This window comes from Alosa pseudoharengus, unplaced genomic scaffold (assembly GCF_046254945.1).
Source record: "Alosa pseudoharengus isolate Yale_2024_CS ecotype anadromous, Long Island Sound unplaced genomic scaffold, YU_APseudo_1.1 YU_APseudo_1.1_scf_9, whole genome shotgun sequence".
NCBI lineage: Eukaryota > Metazoa > Chordata > Actinopteri > Clupeiformes > Clupeidae > Alosa > Alosa pseudoharengus.
The window spans coordinates 17884921-17904920 of NW_027468881.1; the positions used below are offsets into that span (position 1 = coordinate 17884921).

The 20000-nt window shown below is 43.4% G+C and overlaps 2 protein-coding genes and 1 long non-coding RNA gene across 3 annotated transcripts in view; 1 reads left to right on the forward strand and 2 right to left on the reverse strand.

The window, feature by feature from the left end:
- Positions 1–9479, reverse strand: part of abcd1 (ATP-binding cassette, sub-family D (ALD), member 1) — a 17260-nt gene extending 7781 nt beyond the window's left edge. The window contains exons 1-5 of the mRNA XM_076277324.1: positions 7614–9479; positions 5959–6139; positions 4797–4939; positions 3208–3388; positions 1462–1556 (exon numbers count right to left, since the gene is read on the reverse strand). Coding sequence (XP_076133439.1) covers positions 1462–1556; positions 3208–3388; positions 4797–4939; positions 5959–6139; positions 7614–8546 — 1533 coding nt within the window. The 5' untranslated portion in view covers positions 8547–9479. The remainder of the gene's footprint in view (positions 1–1461; positions 1557–3207; positions 3389–4796; positions 4940–5958; positions 6140–7613) is intronic.
- A 931-nt stretch (positions 9480–10410) lies between these two features.
- LOC143114091 (uncharacterized) lies at positions 10411–11262 on the forward strand. The gene is made up of 3 exons (XR_012984847.1): positions 10411–10747; positions 10858–10914; positions 11022–11262. It is a non-coding gene; the product is annotated as an uncharacterized LOC143114091 (long non-coding RNA).
- Positions 11263–11869: 607 nt separating this feature from the next.
- ccdc120a (coiled-coil domain containing 120a) overlaps positions 11870–20000 on the reverse strand; it is a 24640-nt gene continuing 16509 nt past the window's right edge. The window contains exons 6-11 of the mRNA XM_076276704.1: positions 19724–19847; positions 17685–17741; positions 17112–17259; positions 16749–16850; positions 15252–16361; positions 11870–15146 (exon numbers count right to left, since the gene is read on the reverse strand). Coding sequence (XP_076132819.1) covers positions 15041–15146; positions 15252–16361; positions 16749–16850; positions 17112–17259; positions 17685–17741; positions 19724–19847 — 1647 coding nt within the window. The 3' untranslated portion in view covers positions 11870–15040. The remainder of the gene's footprint in view (positions 15147–15251; positions 16362–16748; positions 16851–17111; positions 17260–17684; positions 17742–19723; positions 19848–20000) is intronic.

Genomic DNA, 20000 nt, shown 5'->3' on the forward strand with positions numbered 1-20000 from the left:
TGACAGTGATAGAAGTCATAAATCAATCACTACTGCGGAAAGGAATTCTAATGCACAATTTGCATTAGGCCTGTTTCTGGACTGTCAACACAGCCATTATGCCAGTTGCATGGGAAGAGATCAAATAACTTTGACGTATGTTCAACAGTACTGAGGCCAAAGTCTGACAACAGCACTCTTCTTCACAGAACATGTTAAAGGAAAGTAGTGGGTGGGATTTAACAGACGTTTCGATCCTAAGTGACTGGGACTGTTTTGCAACATTCAGGGCAAAACCTTACTGCAAAATTACACAATGCTGCAAAAACAATCAGTTTAGCTTGTCCTTAGAAGCCCCTGATTATATATATATATATATATATATATATATATATATATATATATACACTGAAAGACACCGACACCCTGTTTTCACAGCGTAATCACAACAAAAGTAAAGAGCACACAAAACTAGGTCATCTCCAGGAAGGCAATCAGCTGAGATAATAAAGTTCAGCTTAGGACAAAAAATAAATAAAAATACACTAAGCAGGACATGGTGGGTGAACGGTGTAAAATGATAGTGACTGCAAGATCTCAGTACAGACTGGCAAAGACAAGGCAGAGAAGGCAACAGTTAATGATCTGCTTGCACCATTCATTTGTTTCTATGTGGTTGATTTGTGGCCACACTGTGCTATTGTCCATCTCTGAAGCAGCTTGTTTTGCATGTTTAAACATGACTGGATTTTAAAATCTTTTGGGTATGACAAAGGGACTTACAAATCAAATGTCCAAAATGCTCACAGATTTAGAGACTGTCTAGTCTAGTAATGTCAATTTGGAAGACAACAATTTTCCCAACCGAGCACACCTCAAAGGAAAATATATTACATGCTCACAAATCCTGACAAGGCAGGTATGCCATTTTGAGAACTAACATTCCAGTAGTTGATATGCAACATGACATACATTGTCTTCCTCCTAAGGCATCCCTAACTCACTTGTTAAGTTCTGCACAGTTTGTCGAATCATGTTTATCTATGCAGCATTGGTGTAAAATATTCACAAAAACCTTGATTCAATATTAACATCATGCTGGGCATGGGGAACTCGTACTCCGTTATTACAGGCAGCAATCCAGGATTGACAGATTTATCAATTTACTTTGCAGACATTTATTAATTTTGGAAAGTGACAGCACAAAGAACAATTGGCCCATCACATTTTGCCTGAAGTTTAATCAAATCAAAACCTGAGGCCTGAATATGACATTTTTCTGTCCGATTTTTTATCTTCAGTCCTTACTCCTTTTGGCTAAATTAACATCCAGAGATGGTTTCATCATTCGTAGTCAAATGAGGAAATGGTAAACTTCACAAGAATTTGAGATTTTGCAGCAGTGCAGAGCATGAACCCTCTGCTTGCTGACGTGGTTTGGAATGAAAGCCCCAGGGATGATGGAGAGGCAGGAGACCTTACCTGAATGTTGAGGGAGGACACGACTACATCTCCAGTGGGAGTGATGATGGGCAGGTTCTCACATCTGATATTATGTTCCACATCAATCACCTGACCTGTGTGTGTGCACATACACACAGACGGAAATCATTCATATCAATGTCATTAAGGTACTTATCAGATACTTATCAAATATATACCGGTGATGTAAAATAAGCGATTGCATAAATATTCACCCCCTTCAAGTCAGCATTTAGTAAATGCACCTTTGGCCATTATAAAAGCATGGACTCTGCGTGAATAGGTCTCAATTAGGCTTGCACATCTGCATACTGCAATTTCACTCCATTTTTCTTTGCAAAACTGCTCAAGCTGACAGGTTGGAAGAGGATCGGGTGTGAACAGCCCTTTTCGAGTTCAGCCACGGATTTTCTATAAGATTGAAATCTGGGTTTTGACCTGGCCACTCCAGAACATTCACCTTGTTGTCTTTAAATAATTTCTGTGTAGTTTTCGCTGTATGCTTTGGCTCATTGTCTTGCTGGAAAGTACATTTTCTCCTAAGTCGTAGTTCTATTGCAGACTGAATGCAGATTGTCCTCCAGGATTTCCATATATTTTGCTGAATTCATTTTATCTTTACCTTTACAAGCCTTCTGGGGCATGCATGCTGTCAAGAAGCATCCCCATAATGCTACCACTAGCATGCTTCAAATTAGGTATGGTGCGTTTGTGGTGATGTGCAGTGTTTGGTGTCTCATCAGACCAAAGAACCTTCTTCCATTTGACCTTGGAGTCTCCCACATGTCTTTGAGCGAACCTTAGTATAGATTTAATAAGAGCTTTGCCACTCACTCATAGAGCTTTGACTGGTGAAGAACTCAGGAAATAGTTGTTGTATGCAGAGTTTCCGCCATCTCAGCTGCTGAAGCTTTTAACTCCTTCAGAGTTTTCATAACTCCCCCACCAGTATTCATCTTGACGGGTCACTCAGTTTGTGGTGACTGCCTGCTCTAGGCTAGGATTTACACTTGTCATATTCTCTACATTCTTTAATGATGGAACCAGGGGATGTTTTTTTTTTTTTGTATCCATCCCCCCATGTATGCTTTTCAATAACATTTTCTCTGAGTTGTTTAGTGTTCTTTTGTCTTCATGGTGGAATTGTAGCCAAGAATACCGATTGACCAGTGACTGGACCTTCCAGACACAGGTGTCTTTATATTACTATACTATATATTCACTGCACTCAGGCAATCTCCATTTCACTAACTGTGAGACTACTAGCACTAATTGGGTGGACTGTTGTTGATTTACATCAGTCACTTTAAGGGGGGTGAATATTTATGCAATCGCTTATTTTGCATTATATTTTTAAATTAATTTTTAAACATTACTTTGTAAAAATCTGCTTTTACTTTGACATTAAAGAGGGGATTATTTTTTTAAATAAATGATAGTAAAAAAAAGGCCAAGTTAAATTGATTCCATTTATAAAAACAGTAAAAGGGAAAAATATCCAATACATTTTATAGGCACTCTATGTCGTGCTGCACAGATGCACAATACTACCCACTATGCACCAATATGCCAGCAGCCTACTTGTGGCCATGCTGACTCATGTCATCAGTTGATCTCAGTTTTGTCAGATGTGGTCTGTTTGAAATGAAAAGCTCTAGCCAATCCTTCCCTTGAGACTGCCTCATTCCTGCAGTGAATTTGTGTGACCGAGGGTATGACTCATTTCCTTCATCATTTCCTGTTTACCTCTGACTTCCAGCGGTCCTTCCATCCTCATGCCGTGCTTTACTGCCCCCTGTAGCTTGCCCTCAGAGGCCTGGGGCTCCCCCTCACTGCTGGCAGATCGCCGGTACACTCCTGCCTGCACATCCTCGAACACGGTGAACATCTCGTGCACACGTGCTGTGTAGCCCGCCAGCTCTGTGACCTGCGGGAGTCAGAGGGCAGAGGTCAGACGAGTGGTGCTCCTTTTACGAAACAAATGAGAGAGTCTCAGGAACATTCTAGCTGCAGCTAGAAAAGAAATGACATTCTCAAAATACCTTTAAGGTGCCGGTACATGGGGCAAATTTTTGAGACATGTTGATGATTAAACATTTTTTGCCCGACAATATCAATGGGAAGATGCTCAAACAGGTCAGAAGAATTACCCAGTAACAGTTCAAACTATCTTACGTCAGCTTTACAGTATCTAAATGCTACCAATGGACAACAAAAACAATTGCACTATTCCATGTAAATTAAAATTGCTTTTTCATAACATAACCCCCCCCCCCCCCCCCCCCTCCCCTATTTTTTCCCCATTGGGACAATCCAATATGATGGACAAATCCCAAATCTTGGCATTGTTTATCAAATTACAGACACAGTAGTAGTGGTGGTGGTGATGGGGTGTAGACATATATGTACCAAGAACAATTCATAAGGATTAGCGTCAAATAATATTTTCTGAAACTGGAAATATCCACGGCTCAAAAAGTAAAGTGTAAAAAACTAAACAAAAAATCAGGCAGAACATATCCCTATAGATGGCTCCATTCCATGTCAAGCCAACCCATGTTTGATTTGCTGTGGAATGGAGCCATCTTTACGGTCTAGTTTCTGCCAGACAAATCAACTCTGACCCAATGGACTGATTAGACATCTAAAAAATACCTTTGGTACCTCCAACATAGTGCCTATAAATGGTCATAAAGGTCATACACTTTTGAGTTAACAATTAATATGCCTGCATTCTTATAAGCATTGACTGCACTAGCTTACTACATTTTGTGTTCAGGTTTGAAATAAAAAGGCAGCTCTGACTAAAACAGAACAGAGTTGGAGTTATACAGATAATATGCTCTTTAGAAGTATTAATGTCGAAATATCCATTTCAACTACTTCTACCAGCAACACAAAGGTTGCATCTATAATTCCCCAATTAATATTAATGCTCAACAACACATGGGAGGAGAGGCATGGGAACCTTGACTATAAATCCTTCCAATGAATTCAACACGGTTTTATTTAAACAACACCATTAAAAAAAAAAAAAGAGTATTGTCTCTGGGTGCCTTACAGGAGAGTGAGGCCTAAATCCCTCCGAGTGCAAGCCCTTGGCAACAGTGGCAAGGGAAGTCTCTTTTAACGGGAGGAAACCTTGAGGAGAACCCCACATGGAACAGAGGAGGGTCTATTGCCTGAGGCAGCCCTAGCGGAGGGCTACGGTGGGGAGAGTGTTATGAGTCTCAGGATGGGGGAAGAGGAAGAGAGAGTGATAACAGGTGGAGAGGTGGAAAGACCATGAAGAAAGAGCCACCCTCTTTTCTTCCCTTCAGAGAGGCCTCACTCACCTCTTTGTAGGAGCTCATGATCCTCTCCACAGCGTCGGCTGCGGCGTTCAGAAGGTTCCGGGCCGTAGTGAAGGCCTCCGTGCGGTCGCTCACCAGGTCCTCCTCCTTCATCACCATAGCAGCCTGCTTTACATCTTCTGAATCTGATGAAGCGTTAACATACAATCAACCCCCTCTGCACAGATAGAGTTAGGTGCTGCGACTTCAAGAAGAGATCGGCCCTGTGCTTTTCCAAGGTAGTTAGTGAGCTTATTATATCACAGCTAGACTACACCAAAGTGTTTGCCACCGCAAGGTTCAGTAGGATAATTTCAGTATGAGGTGTAGCCTAGAAATTTTGCAATTTACAGCCATTAAGCAAGAGTGTGGTAGACCAACAACAATAGGAAATGAAGTAGTGTATAGTATTGCCTTGTAACTTTGTATTTATTGAGAGAATGGTAAACGTACAACTGTAAAAACTGATCCAAAAAACCTGTAGGCCTAATAATTTTGCTTCTGACTGCTGGGAATTTCTATACTCAGTAAAAAATACAAACCTGGAGCATGGTGTACACAGCATGAGTGGGAAAGCACAATTATCTAGTGGGACTAGGTGGGGCTGGTCTAACATTACTAACACCGGTAAACGTAACATATCCTTTGTCAACATTGACAGAGCCAACCAGGCAACCAGGTGGTAGTGTGATTCATTATACTGTACAGTACTTTCACATAATATCGAAACCTGAGATTTCCTTCTACTGTAGATATGACTAGGTGCAGAAGGCTTTTGTACTTGCCTACCACCCCCACAAAACACAAAAAAAACATCACTCCGGAAACTAACCGCCAAAGGCCACTACATGTACTATAGTGTTAAGATATTCAGTGGGAGAGGGCCCTTAAAATCAGTTCTTAATAGCAAGCCTCAAGTCTAGCGATGATCCAGTAACATTACATTGAAATCTGAATTTAAAGAAGAGATGACAACGACAACAACAACAACAAGAACACTTGTCATTAAACCACGTACTTGAAATACCCCCCAGGCCATCAGGAAGAGGGTCATATATCTGGGGCTACAGCAGTGTGCATAATCTCTGGACGTTAGTATACATCATAAGATCATCACAACACAACACTCACACACAGAGCTCGTCATTCTGATTGGGCTCCCTACCATGCTTGGAGTAGCCTGTGGCTGTGATGATGGGCACGGCCACCATGGTCAGCCCTGCGGAGCTCCACACGTACTTCATGAGGAACTGCTCCAGCATGACGTACCACAGGCGCTTGAACAGGATGAGGTTGATCTGGGAGGACAAGGCCTTGTAGCTGCGCTGAAGCTGGGACATCTCCACCTACAACACACAGCAGGACAGGGACATGATATTATATGATATGAATGATGTATGATATAACGTAAGAGATGACACAGACACACACACACACACACACACACACAGACAATAGGGCCAAAAACAGGAAGCATTATGTTTTCTCTGGAGCCACGTAGGACCTCAACATAGATCCAAGAGGAAGCTAGAGGTATTTACATGATGTCACTCATCAGAGTCTGGATGAGGCTTTACTGAAGCATCTCTTTACCATATCTACTGATGGGAGCTGACAGTTGAGGCTAAGTTCTTGGTTCACTACCTGTGCCATGCAATAGATTCAGGTTGTAAAGGCAAACTTGAGAGAAAAGGACTATCTGAATTTAGTAACCCACCTTAGGCTGTGAATGTGTTCCGAATGAACAACTAGCCCTGAAATGTTTGCTAAAGCACTATACCCACATGACTCACCCACTACTGAGAATGATGTCTGAAATAGCTGCATGTGAAGCATGTATAACCCCTTAAATAATCAGCTAATGTTTGGGTAAACGATATGACGCTTTCAGATTAAAGAACTGGGCCAGCTAATCAGTGAATTCCAGCATGTTCCGATTCTCTTTGTTCCCAAGCAGCACATGACCACAGTGAGAAAGTTGTACCCCCCCACCCAACCACCTGACCGGCTGCTGGAAACTTTCCCCACCACACTGGGCGCTTTGTGCTGCCAGAGGGCGCTGCACGTTCAAAGAAGTACAAAGGATCGATGGGCCTCTCCCCTGAGACGACAGAAAATAGGCCAAAAAAAGAAGTTCCTTCTCTGAGAAAAGTGCATTTCCTCTCACTCCTCACACAGACACGATAGCTGCACACGGATGACTGAGTAAGAGCTCGGCCTTGTCCACTTTACCACTTTACCAGAGTCAGCAGCTAAAATGATTAACTGTTTTCAAAGAACAGTTAAAGAAAATATAATTCCATAATTCGACTAAAGGAAATCACTGACATATACAACAGTTTGTGCTTCCTTCTAATACAACATAGGCCTACTACATGCTGTGTGTGTATGTATTAATACAGTGTGTCCAGAGCAAACACAGAAAACTACAGAAAAAGAGTGTCATAGACACAGATCACTGTCAGCATTTAAAATTCTGCTTCTGACCTAAGGAACAACTACACCATGCTTCGAATCTCTCTATACTCAAATGCCCAGCATTCTAGACAGGATTAGCTTAAGAAGGTGCACTTTCTTTGGAGGGAGAGACCAAAAGTACATTATTATTCTGTGTCCTCAAAACAATGTTCAACACACTGCTATAAGCAGCTTTGTATCAGGCTACAGTCCCCAGCAGCCCTCAAAGGCCTTTTTGAGTTATGAGGCATGAAAGTATGAGCTGAATTGCACTAAAATGCAGAAAATAGCCTATTACTCTGTATCTTACACCTCAAAAGAAAGTTTTAAAAAGAAAAATGCTAAGAATTCTGTTTCTTTTACCTTGTGTCCCCCATAGAAGGCAATTTCCTCTGAATTGGCGATAATGCGCGAGTGCATGTAGCGCAGGTCTCCTTTCCTCCTGGCCTCCTCAGCTACCAGCTTCCCGAAGCTCGGGGAGAACGCCCGCAGCACCAACCCTGTGAGGCCCACTGCGACGCCCGCTATGGCCGCCGGCCAGTTGGTGTTGGCACCTTTGGATTCAGCTGCCTTGATCAGGGTGTAACAGGTGACCACCACATCCAGGATGGGTTTGGTCAGGTTGGAGTAGAGGTGGGAGACGGAGGCAGCAAACATCACCACGTCCTCGGTCAGGGACTGGTCTGGGTTGGCCAGCCGGCCGTCCAGGTTGCTGACGCGGTAGTAGGTCTGATTGCTGAAGTAGAGCTGGTAGGCGTGGGAGACCAGCCGCGTGCGGAAGGCCAGGGTCAGCTGACCCTCCAGGTAGCGGATCACGCTGTTCACAAAGGTGGCGGGGATGGCGATCAGGAGCCACTTGGTCAGCTCCCACGCAAACGCCTGCGGATCCTTCTTCACAATGGTCTTGACGATGCGGCCGTCCAGGCTGGCCACATAGATGGAGAGGAATGTGCGTGACATGAGGGCTACAGAGTGGAAGCCAAGCAAGGCCAGCTCTTTACAGAAGAGTCGGGGGAAGAGGATGCGCAACAGGTGACCCAGCCTTGCCAGGAACTCACGGTTGACAGCCGGGGAGCGGCTTCTCCTCTTCTCCTTGTCTGACAGGCCCCGGGGCTCCCCGTTTGTGTCAAGCGACAGGGGCCCAGAGGACTGTTTACCAGTCTTGCCTGTGAACTTGGCATAAATGTGTGGGTAGAGTTTTTTGATGCCATAGGCAGCAACCAGAAGCAAAGCTGCTTTACGGACTGCTGAGGCTTTTCTAAGATGTGCAGGAAGTTTTAAGTAAGAGGCCAGCATTTTCTTTGGTTAAACTAAACCAATAGTGTTAAACTAGATGTTGAACGGACAGGCAATGTCTTATTAAAAAAAAACGCTATCTGTTAAGTATTTAAAAACGTGCTAAAAATGAGAACAGGTATAGGATGTAGAAATAGGAAGTATGTTTCATGTGTGTACAAGACTGTGTTACAGGCACTTATTATTATCAGTTCAACATGTAGGCTAACGTTTGATAGCTTAATCCTGGTTCATAACGTTGACTATTCACAAGTCAGCACGACAACACATCAGCTACCTGAACATATCTGGGGAGATGCGCATGACTTACGTTACAATAACTTTAGATAACGAACGAGGATTGAATTTGGTAAAGTACATGCGAACACATTTAAATCACTCAAGGTTAAGGTCAGTGTTAACCTTAGTTGACGTTACCTGGCTAGTACTAATGTTAGCAAACGATATAGTAAACGTTAGCTGGCTAACGACAACATTATATCCACGTAGCATGCAAGCAAGTTGTACTTTTAGACCTTAAAAGTAGTTCCCAGCTAGCCAACTGGCTAGGTAGAAGAATCGATAAGAAATAAGATTATGTTTAAATGTAGGTTAGCTGATAAGTGTGTCAATCAGTTGCGCTATCTAGCAACTTGCTATTACCACATTGGCTAAGAACTTTTTCTCTCCTCCACTCCACTTCCACTCGAGTGACCTTCTGAAAATTCGTCTTCCTTCACAGTTAAAAGCATTGTCACAGCAATACTATATGTTGGTATTTTTCATATAGATATGTACACCCACTCTCACAAATGATAGATCCAATTAAAGCATATCATGACCACCGGCGATCAAAGCATTTAACTCCATAACGTTACGTTTGTTTTTTCCGCTATGGGAGTCCAGTGAAGTCCTTAAATCTGGGCGGACCCTGCTGAAATGACGAAGAAGGGCGGAGACCCCGAGGCTCAAACCAGAGCTCAAACTGAGTCAACCAACTCACTTAGTCTTCGAGAGGGTCAGCTAAAAAAATTATGATTGGTCAGTTCACTGAGATTGTATCAACATGAATGCTACACATGGGTTGTTTGGTTGGATTCATTTTTTATAGCCATGGCCTAGCCTATTAAACTAGACAATAGGCTAGAAACAAGTCGAACAAGTCGAACAAGCTTAAAGGGCTGCAGTAAAATAGGCTATCTAAACACAGATGTGTCAGATTAGTCCAACACCAAAAATATAGCTCTAGCTTTTATCAGGAAAAAAGCACATTGAGTCCAGAGAGAATGTAAATCAATGTGTTAATCATTGGTTTTAGCCAGAGTCTAGGGCTCTGGTTTTAGCCAATTTAACCAGGAGTCTCTTATGGACCCTTTCAAGAGAGTTCCATTATCAGCATCATAGTTGGCCCCACAAGACTTCCTTTTTAACATTCCATATGTTATCTTAACGCAGAGGAAGTAGATTGGGGCCCAAATAGAATCTTCAAGCATTGTTTGTGTTTACCTTGTTGAAAGGGTCTATTATTCTGTCACAACAGCCTATTGTGCAGTAGTAGTAGGCCTAGTATGAGTCAAAGTAACCATGGAAAAGGTCTTAAACATTCCAAATTAATTAATTTTGTCTACAGTATAGTTTACAATTGTGCCAGCAAAGCTGCTTTGCATTGCTTTTTCTTTGATCATTTTATATCAGTAGATTAATTGCAGACAGATTGAGATTTATGGTAATAACTGAGATTTATAATAATAGGCTATTCTTTTATTATTATGGGTCAAGCACAAAGTGATCCAACAGTTTCCACAAACCCTACAAATACAGCCAAGACTGAACGTGAGGGTGGAAGAGGAAAGAAGAAGTCCAGTGTGGCCCAGCGGTTTCTGGGCCTGGTGTCTCTGTTATCTTCCATAAGAAGCAAAAAGAACCGTGTTCATCCATTCACTTCATCTCAGGACACCTTGAGTGGTGATGGAAGCATTGGCAATGGACCTTCTGGTGTGAGTGAGAAGAGCCTGTCCACTTGTCAACCAAATGGTCTTTTCGAACCAACCCTGAACTACTGGTCCCAGGCCCCTTGCTTGTCGGCTGAGATGGACCTGAATGGATCTGTGTTGACGAATGTAAGCTGGTGGTCCGTGCCTGAACACTCTCTGAACTCTGAACTGAATCTCTGCCTTGACTCAGACAGCTGGGAAACAATCTCAACCATAGCCATGAGCCCTGTAAGCTTACTACACAGAACACACATTACCATTACCCCCACTTTAGATCACTTCCATATATTCTTTTGTGTCTTCTCACCACTTTCCCTATTTTTCACTCACCTTTGCAGATCAACTCCGTGGACAGTTACAGAGCAAACACAACGTCCCCGGCCTTCCTGACACAGGTAATTCACTGAGGCAGATTTCTGACATTATAGCATATATATTAAAAGTGATGGTCAGTGGGCACCCCTGTGGCTTCCCCATCACTCTTTTGGTTCCTTCACTACAGCCTCCCCAGAACATGGATCTTTCTGGAATGTGTTGGCTGAACGCAAACATGTCGCCGACCCTGAATGCCGAACAGGACCTCACGAAAGGTTTCAGAAAGCCCACTAACAACATTCACTACACTGACGAAAAGGATGATATCTCTTATATTGAGGATGTAATTGAAGCCATTTTTGAAGCAAACAAACTACTGAATGATATGTATGAAGATGGATCGTTGAACAATTCTTAAATCTTGTAGTAAAATTATTTAGCCTACTACACTATTTGTCATCCCTGTATTCTGTTATAGTTAAGTGGTCTTTTCCTGCAACTCTAGCCTGGGTTCACCAGACTCACTCCCTTTGTGAAGCATCTCAGTGAGATAAGAATGAACAGATATGTGGTGGGTGGGGCCAGGCTGTATCCTTGCAGATGGTTCTCTTTTCCACACATGTGCAGTGGTTTTCCTCATTTTTTTTTTTTTAAGTATATTTTTTGGGGCTTTTTAATGCCTTTAATTTGATAGGACAGTGGAGATTGACAGGAAGCGAGTGGGAGAGAGTCGGGGTGGGATCCGGAAAGGACCACGGGGCGGGAATTGAACCTGGGTCGCCGGCGTACGGTGCAGGTGCCCCAGCTAGTTGCTTCACAGCTGAGGCCAGGTTTTCCTCCTCTTTGTTCATTTTTGACCTTTTAAATCTTTATTTTATTTGTTGAAATGTTTCCCAGTGAGGGAACACAACACAAATCCATTCAGGTCTCTGGATTTGAAGAGAGACTGATGTTTGACCACACAGTTTAATAATGTAACTGAAACAGTCATTTACCACTCATAAAATGGTGGATCTTTACTTTGTAAAATGCAGAAAAACGTGAGGAACCAAGTATTTACATTTTGCATGATAATGAAAGCAATAAAAGGGTGTTTTCTTAATCATGGATAAATTACTTGTGAAATTCAAAGATCCTCTCTTAAGACGTCAAAACCATCTAAAACATAAATTAGAACCCATTCTGTCACTTGACACCATACTGTTTTACAACTTCAGTGTGGGAATAAAATGTTATGGTCATATTTGGTACCTTGTTCTTATTACAGCAGAGAAATTGTGAACCCAGATAGCATAGACAATTTACTATTTCATTTGATATTTATATCAATCAAAATATGACAAAAGCCACGTGAACATGTCACTAGGAAACATAAATTGAAAAACCAATACAAGAACTGAAATAACTAAATGTAAAAGATAACGGCACAGCCACAGACAGAAGAGAAAATATATGTGTAGCCAGGTAAATAATGTGCTTTCAAACACGCAATCTCCTCTCTCACGTCTCCCAGGGGAGGGATATCAGTGCAATATACAATGCGACAGAGGATTGAAATTCTGTCAGCAAACCATTTTTCCACACAAATCATCGCTCCCGGAGGAGAGAGGCATGACCCCAGCAGCATACAGTTGGTCCTGAGACAAACACGGCAGCATCTGGTGGCAAGGATAAAGCTACAGGACACAAAACGCCCAAAAGCTCCTGACTGCTTCAGCACACTCTCAAAAAAAAAAAAAATCAGTTCTCTTGGACATGATGCTAGATGGAAGCTGGATAGAAGTTAGCGCTAGCCTAGTGCTACTTAATACTGTGGAGTATCTCTAGATCTCTAGGGTTGATGAGTAGGGTATGGCTCAGTTAGGGGTTACATTGTGAGAAGAGGGTCTAGCATGAAGACTAGCCTATATGACGGTGCTGAGAAAGGGCACAAGTACCTGCATGCAACAATGACAAGGAAGAGTTCAACGGAGGCCAACTCACTACGACAGACAAAAGATCATATCTACAGTGGATTTGCCAGCAATCCATATATATGCTTTTTTGCAGTGTTACAGCCTATGAAAGCAAATACAATCTGGTCCCCTCCCTCTTAATTTTCTCAACAATCCCTTTAAACAGAAATACATGTATAATACAGTACAAATGGCAGCAAGTTTTCACAAACAGCTAATATGCCGAATGTGGTTCCTAATGCCAAAACATATGGACATTTCTACTTGATGAAGCTGATAGGCACAATGGTTGACAGCTGGCATTCTTGACATGTAACGGTATACACTGTGATCATCATTGTAAAGAAAAGAAAGAAAAAAATGAGATTGATATGTGTACAACATACAATGACAATAATATACAGAAGAGTAGGCAACTAAAATGACACATGGCAATGACAAAGCCCTTACCCATGTACAACATGTTCAACTGTGACATGATAGTTCTGAGAATGCCTAAGTATAGCTACAAGAAGGAACAGGCACAACAATGTGCAATAGCAGTGGTGAGACATCTGCAAGTAGCAGGCTGATTGATTTGTTGCTGCATTTGCTGCTTCTTGACCACATGTCTTTGCATCCAAACAGGTCTTGCTCTTGTTTGTTCTTAATGGCTGAGGGAGTTTGTGTCATTTACAGTAAACTGGGGAGAGCTCTCCCCCTAGTGGCCAATTCTTGAAGAACACTTCATTTCGTTAGAAATGCAGGGGTGGGTTGTTCATGACACTTGTGAATAGACAAGAATATAATGAACACTTTGAGTTCCAAAACACAATCACTGATGGCTGATTAGCAAAATTATATAAAACAATATCCTTGACGCGCATTCAAGACAGGGTGAGCCTCTCTTGCACATACATTTTCTCCATGATCTACAAAGGCAAGGGAGACATCAGTTCCCTCATTCCATTAATTCTTTCCTAATTCAAAAACCGCATTTTATAATGTGATATAACCTTGTGATAAATTAAGCCTGGGGAACACTGGCACTGAAAAAAAAAAAAAAACTAATATTGCACTGGGTCTTACATCCTACTGTAATGTGATGCCTTTGATAATACTGTTGAACAGCTTCAGGCCATGAGAGCATGTTATGTAAGATGGGGGGGAAAGCTGTGTTTCATGTGTACACTAATCTGTGGATATGAAACTAAAGATGTACAAGGTTATACCGTAATCTCTGTGACTGTACAGGTCACTTGGCTGGTGTTCTCACGACACAATGCAGTCCCTGTAGAAATCTAAGTATCTGAAGCATTCCAATCTAGCTAAAACATTTCTGCTGAAAGATGGATACATCTGGATACAACAATTGACAAAAAATATCCATTTGTTTTTGCCTTTCTAGCATATGCCAGGCCATAAAAGGTCATTCATTTACTCTTAAATACTAATAATTTAGATGATTTCATGAAGCTGTTCATCATTTCATACTACATTCATACAAATGTATTTTATATTACAAGTCCACATAGGCCAGGATATGCATTATGTATTTAGTTTTTGGTATTTCATACAAATTTCTGTGACAATAATATTGCTTCTTTAATATTGGCTAGCTTTCATTCAAATGTTGCCAGCAAATATTGATACTATATTCAAAAATAGGGATAGAGTAATCTGCCTGAGACAAACGGGTGCATTAGTTAGTTTACATATAAAAATGATTGCAAAATATACTTGGAAGTATTTCAGTGGTTGAAGGGTTGGCAGTACTGCCTTTCAAACACATTAAGTAGTTTGAAAATTTATGAAAACTTTAATCTGTACTGTTAATACTAAGAGAACGTCTCAAGCCCAGACTGAGTGAATAATTAAGTTCCTCTCTTCACTAAAAAAGCTGTTATTCTGGAGTGATTTGTAGGTGTCCTAATATCCAAAGTACTCTTATTTTGATGATGAACTGCAGGACTAGAAGCATTGGCATTTAGTTTAAAAGGTTTCCTCATGAAAGAAACCGACATGACTTGTGGGTTTGTTTTTTACGTAGACAATTTCAGTGCTGTTTCAGGGATCATGAGAGGGCAACATATTACTTTTCACACCCCTCCCATTTTGTTCATCACCCTCCACTCTCCGTTCATTGAGAATGTCCAAAACAATTAATCTCCATCACCTACTCCAAGTTCCACTCACACCTGTCAGTTACTGTGGAAGTGGTGGGTTGGATACGGTCTGTGCTTTTGTCTGCATATCATGCGTGAGGTGGTTGTCAGACCAGGGTGCCTGGGCTGGGGCGCTCGGCACTGGACTCTTTGAGGGTCAGCTCCTGCATCTTGGAGGGAAAGCTGTCTTGATACAAAGACAGTTCCACTGACCTGTATTGAACAAAAATATTTAAAGTTAGTATACAGTACTACATCTAAGTCGTTTAACATCCATGAGGGTTAAATGTCTCTGCTGTTAGTAATTATAATACCAACCTGCCGTGAAGTGGATGCCCGTGAAAGGTCTGGGACTGTGGCAGCTGGGAGCTGTGGCACTGGGAGTAGTGGGGTGCATCACCCTGGAAAGATTTCGGCTGGTGGGTGAGAGGAGGGTGCGGGCCGTGCGAAGCGTGCAGCGAGTTTGTGGTGCGCCGGCGCATGGGTGCCCCCTCCTGGCCTTTACCATTCACTGTCGTGTGGCCCAGGGTGTTCCGCAAGTACCAGTCTCGGAGCCCCTCCAAAGCCAGGGCCTTGTGCAAGCTGCGAGTGGCGTCGTCTGGCGTGGAGGCCGAGGAGTCTGTGGTGATATGCGGCAGTGGCCTGTGCGTGTTCTGTGAGCCTGACGGGTCACCATGCTGTGGGTACACAGCAGCGGTGGAGGAGCCGTTTGTGGCAGGTGGGTTTTCCGAGTAAGCTGACAGCAAGATGGTCTCCTGCTGGTGCTGCTGGAGGGGTATGAACGGCCCACAGGATTTGGTCCGTGTGACTTTGACCCGGCGCGGCTCCCCTGGCTTGCCCCGGAGCATGTGTGGGCTATAGGCTGGTGGTCCACCTGAGAGATGCAGAGGCTGAGATGGTGGGGGGAAGCCATTATATTGGGGCAGAGGGGGTCCTGATGAGCCCTCAGGCCAAGGTCTGGGTTTGCCATTGACATGAGGCTGCATTCTCTGCTGCTGTTGCTGCTGCTGCTGTTGGGCCTGCATCTTCTGCTGCTTGCCCCACACATAGTCCAGCAGGATCTCATTGTAGTTCCCTCCACCTGTGCGACCCCCAACAGAGGTGCGGTTTCTGTTGGGGTCAGAGTGTCCCGCGGGTTGCCTGTCAGGGCTTCCCCTCTGCGCTTGCCTCAGACGGCCGTCTGTCAGTGCCTCCGAGCTTTTGTAAGGTCCCCCCCTTGCTGGCATCCCGTTTCGCTGGGGTGCGCCGTCGTCAACAGAAACAGCGCGGTCCAGAAGTGCCTCAGAGCTATTGCTGCGCCGCGTCTGGGCGCTGTATGAGCCACCCTGCTCTAAGGACCCCGACGAGGACCCCTCCTGAGTCTGAAGAGGCACCACCTGCGGTGCCTCAGGATTGTCTGACCACTGCTTAGTCGCAGATACCTCTGACCTGTGAGAAAAGAAAGACATGGAATACATTTTACATATATTTGAAGTAATACTAATAAAGTACTAACAAAATATATTAATAAAGATGTCTTAGAAGCATGTTGAAAATGTTTCTTTTAAAAGACAGTGACATCAATAATGAATGACAGATTTTAGTTGTTTTCTTTTTGTTTTATCATACTACTGATTTGAGTTGATTTAGTACAGTGTTTCCTCTTACTGTTTTACTATGTGTAGCATCTAGTGGAAAGATTGCTGAATTGCAACCAAAGGAATACCTCTCCATTGAAAAATGTCAAATAACATAAAAACGTGAAATATCCCCTTTAAAGTCAAAGGTTTAGTTTGACTTTTTTGAGGGACATTAGCAAGGTTATTAGCGGCTGACCTGATGTGTGCCGTGGCTGGGCCTGTGCGTGACAGGAGCGGGGTGGCAGGAACACTCCTGCCCTCCAGGTTGGACACGCTTCTTGGGAGAGAGCGGTTTGGGCTGTGAAGAGACCACTGTGACAGTTAGGATTATGTCCACTCTACTAATTGTGTTTATACAAACAATCAAAGCTGTGCTATCCCATGTGCCATGCCACGTTGGTCTTTTCAGAGGAGCTCATCCAGAACCATGCAGTGGCTGAGCTCCGTGAGACCTAAACCTGGTGTTGAGATTCACAGATAAGGAGTTGTGCACATTCCCTACACGGGGATGACAGCAGACTGTCACCTGAGGGCGAGGCCCGTTGAGAGGCTGGCGTACCTGGCTGAGCTGGCCACCGAGTTGCGGCGCGTTCTCATCTCGTAGTAGATCTCTACGGGGGAGAGCTTACGACAGAACCTGCTGTCTGGGCTCTCCTGAGCCAGCCGGGCACGAGCCGGAGACAAACAGTCAGGAGAGAACACCTCATCTGTCAGAGAGGAGGGAGAGAAATTATGTATAGATAGATAGATAGATGTAAAGACAGAAAGGTGGAAAAAGAGAGTTGAAGATAAATAAAGAAAAGGGAGAGCACAAACAGAGAGAGGAAGATGTGCGCAAGTGTCAAAAGAGAAAGATACAGAGGTGAGTGAAAGAGGAGGAGAGAGGTTGACAAAAGAGAACAGGAGAGAGGTGGTGAGAGACAGAGCGAGAGAGTAAGTGAGTGATGGTAATTTTGAGCGAGATAAAAAGAGAAAGAGAGCGGGAGGGAGAGAAAAGGTGAGTGGGGTAAGTGAGGTGGGGTAAGTGAGGTGAGGTGAGTGTGTGGTGAGGTGAGTGTATTGAGTGTGAGTAATGTGCGTGTCTGCTCTGCGGAGTGGAAGTAAGACGGCCTGCTGAGGGCCCTCTGCTCACCGTTGTCCTGCCCTGTGGAGTCTGACGTGGAGCTGCTCTCCGACTTCACTGCGTTATCTGCGGCGGTACACACAAACATGCGTGTCAACAGAGGACTGGCAAAACATACACACACACACACACACACACACACACACACACACACACACACACACACACACACACACACACATATGCATCCAAGTATGAAATGAACATACACACACACACACACACACACACACACACACACACACACACACACACACACACACACACATATGCATCCAAGTATGAAATGCGTCATCATAACACAAGTAAATAAAACCAGGTCTTACACTATAAACAGTACTCTTTACTCTTCATACAATAGTATGAAGGTCAAAATACAAAACACACACACAGGCACAAAAACACACAAACAATGGATTTTCACTCTTTGGGAATGGTTACTCAGACTCATCAGTCTGTGTGTGTGTGTGTGTGTGTGTGTGTGTGTGTGTGTGTGTGTGTGTGTGTATACAGTGATGGCCAAAAGTGTTGGCACCCATGCCAAAGTTGACTGAAAAGAGGAATATAAAATCATCTTTTGGAAATTGATCTTAATGCCTTAAGTGACAAAATGAGGAAATATCTAACCTTTAAGGACACCAATTTTCTTAGTGAATGAATAATGTATCATAAATAAATAAATGTTCTTCCTTAAAATACAGGGGTCATAAGTATTGACACCTCTATGTTAAATTCCCATAGAGACAGGCAGATTTTTATTTTTAAAGGCCAGTTATTTCATGGATCCAGAATACTGTGCATCCTGATAAAGTTACCTTGGCCTTTGGAATTAAAATAACCCCACATCATCACATACCCTTCACCATACCTAGAGATTGGCATGGGTGTTATTTCAGTTAGCCTATTAGCTGGTTTGATGCTCATTGAGCTCAATGCAAATCAAACCAGCTAATAGGCTAACTGAAATCACTTAAGGCATTAAGATCAATTTCCAAAAGATGATTTTATATTCCTCTTTTCAGTCAACTTTAGCATGGGTGCCAACACTTTTGGCCATCACTGTATGTGTTTGAGTGTTTTCAGTGGATGATTACAGACCAGTGTCCCCACAGGTATAATGAAGGGAAGGGACAGGCAACTCAACATTTCCTCTGACATACACACACACACACACACACACACACACAATACACAATGTCTTTGCTTATCTAAGGTGGGCCTTTTTCCAGGGTGTGTGAACACTGTGACTTTTTCTAAATGGTCTCCTAAATGTCTCACACAAATACACACACACAGAAACATGGATATACTGTACACACACACACACACACACACACACACTCACCCGCCTCTCTCTCTTTCTTTCTCCCCTCTCTCTTTTTTCTCTCTCTCACACACACATACATGCACATGCGCACACACACACACACACACACACACACACACACACACACACACACACACACACACACACACACACACACACACACACACACAAATTGTCCTAGCACAAAACCGTTCCCACAGTCCATCTCCTCAGGGGCAGTGTGAAGGCTAAGCTGGCCTGACCCTGTGTAAAGGCAGAGTATCCTCTCCTGCCCGCCTCCCTGCCCTCATCGCTGGGTCACCTCTGCGGGTGCTGTCACTTAGCAGACCACAGAGTCCAAGCCATGGAGTATTTATGAAGGCTGCTGCATCCCACCCTTCTATTGACTCTCACACAGGTATTGATTTCTCTGCACGTGATGAGAGGCATCTTGCTGTGGTCACTGCTTTCAGCGGAGAGGGGGTCAGAGTGGGGGTGGGGTGGGGTGGAAAATGGCCAACACTGTGTGGCAAATTCAAATGAAGAAAACAAGAGCAGGCCATACTTTCACCTTCCTATTGCTGACCACTGACAACTACCATCACAAGTACGCAAAAAACACAATAAATTACACTACCATTTCTATTCGGTACACCTACACCACCCCCACAGAATGTACATCTGTGTAAAAAAGTCACCTTTGTCAATTATGTAGCCAAAAAATACCAGTGCATAAGTGTACCTGTGTGGCATCCACGATGGACCGTTCTCTTGCCGTGAGACGGCTGCTGCTCGGAGTCGTTATGCCTGCGGAGGGCGCCACTGAACAGCGTCTTCTTCAACTTCCTCTGGCTGGCTTCCTCATCCTGTGGTGCACACAGAAAATGGCCTCTTTGTGAAGACAAAGAAATTACATTTATCAGTGGGCTCTATTTTAATTAACAAGGCAGGGAGCCCTTCACGCAAATGATTTCTCTCTCTCTCTCTCTCTCTCTCTCTCTCTCTCTCTGTGTGTGCCT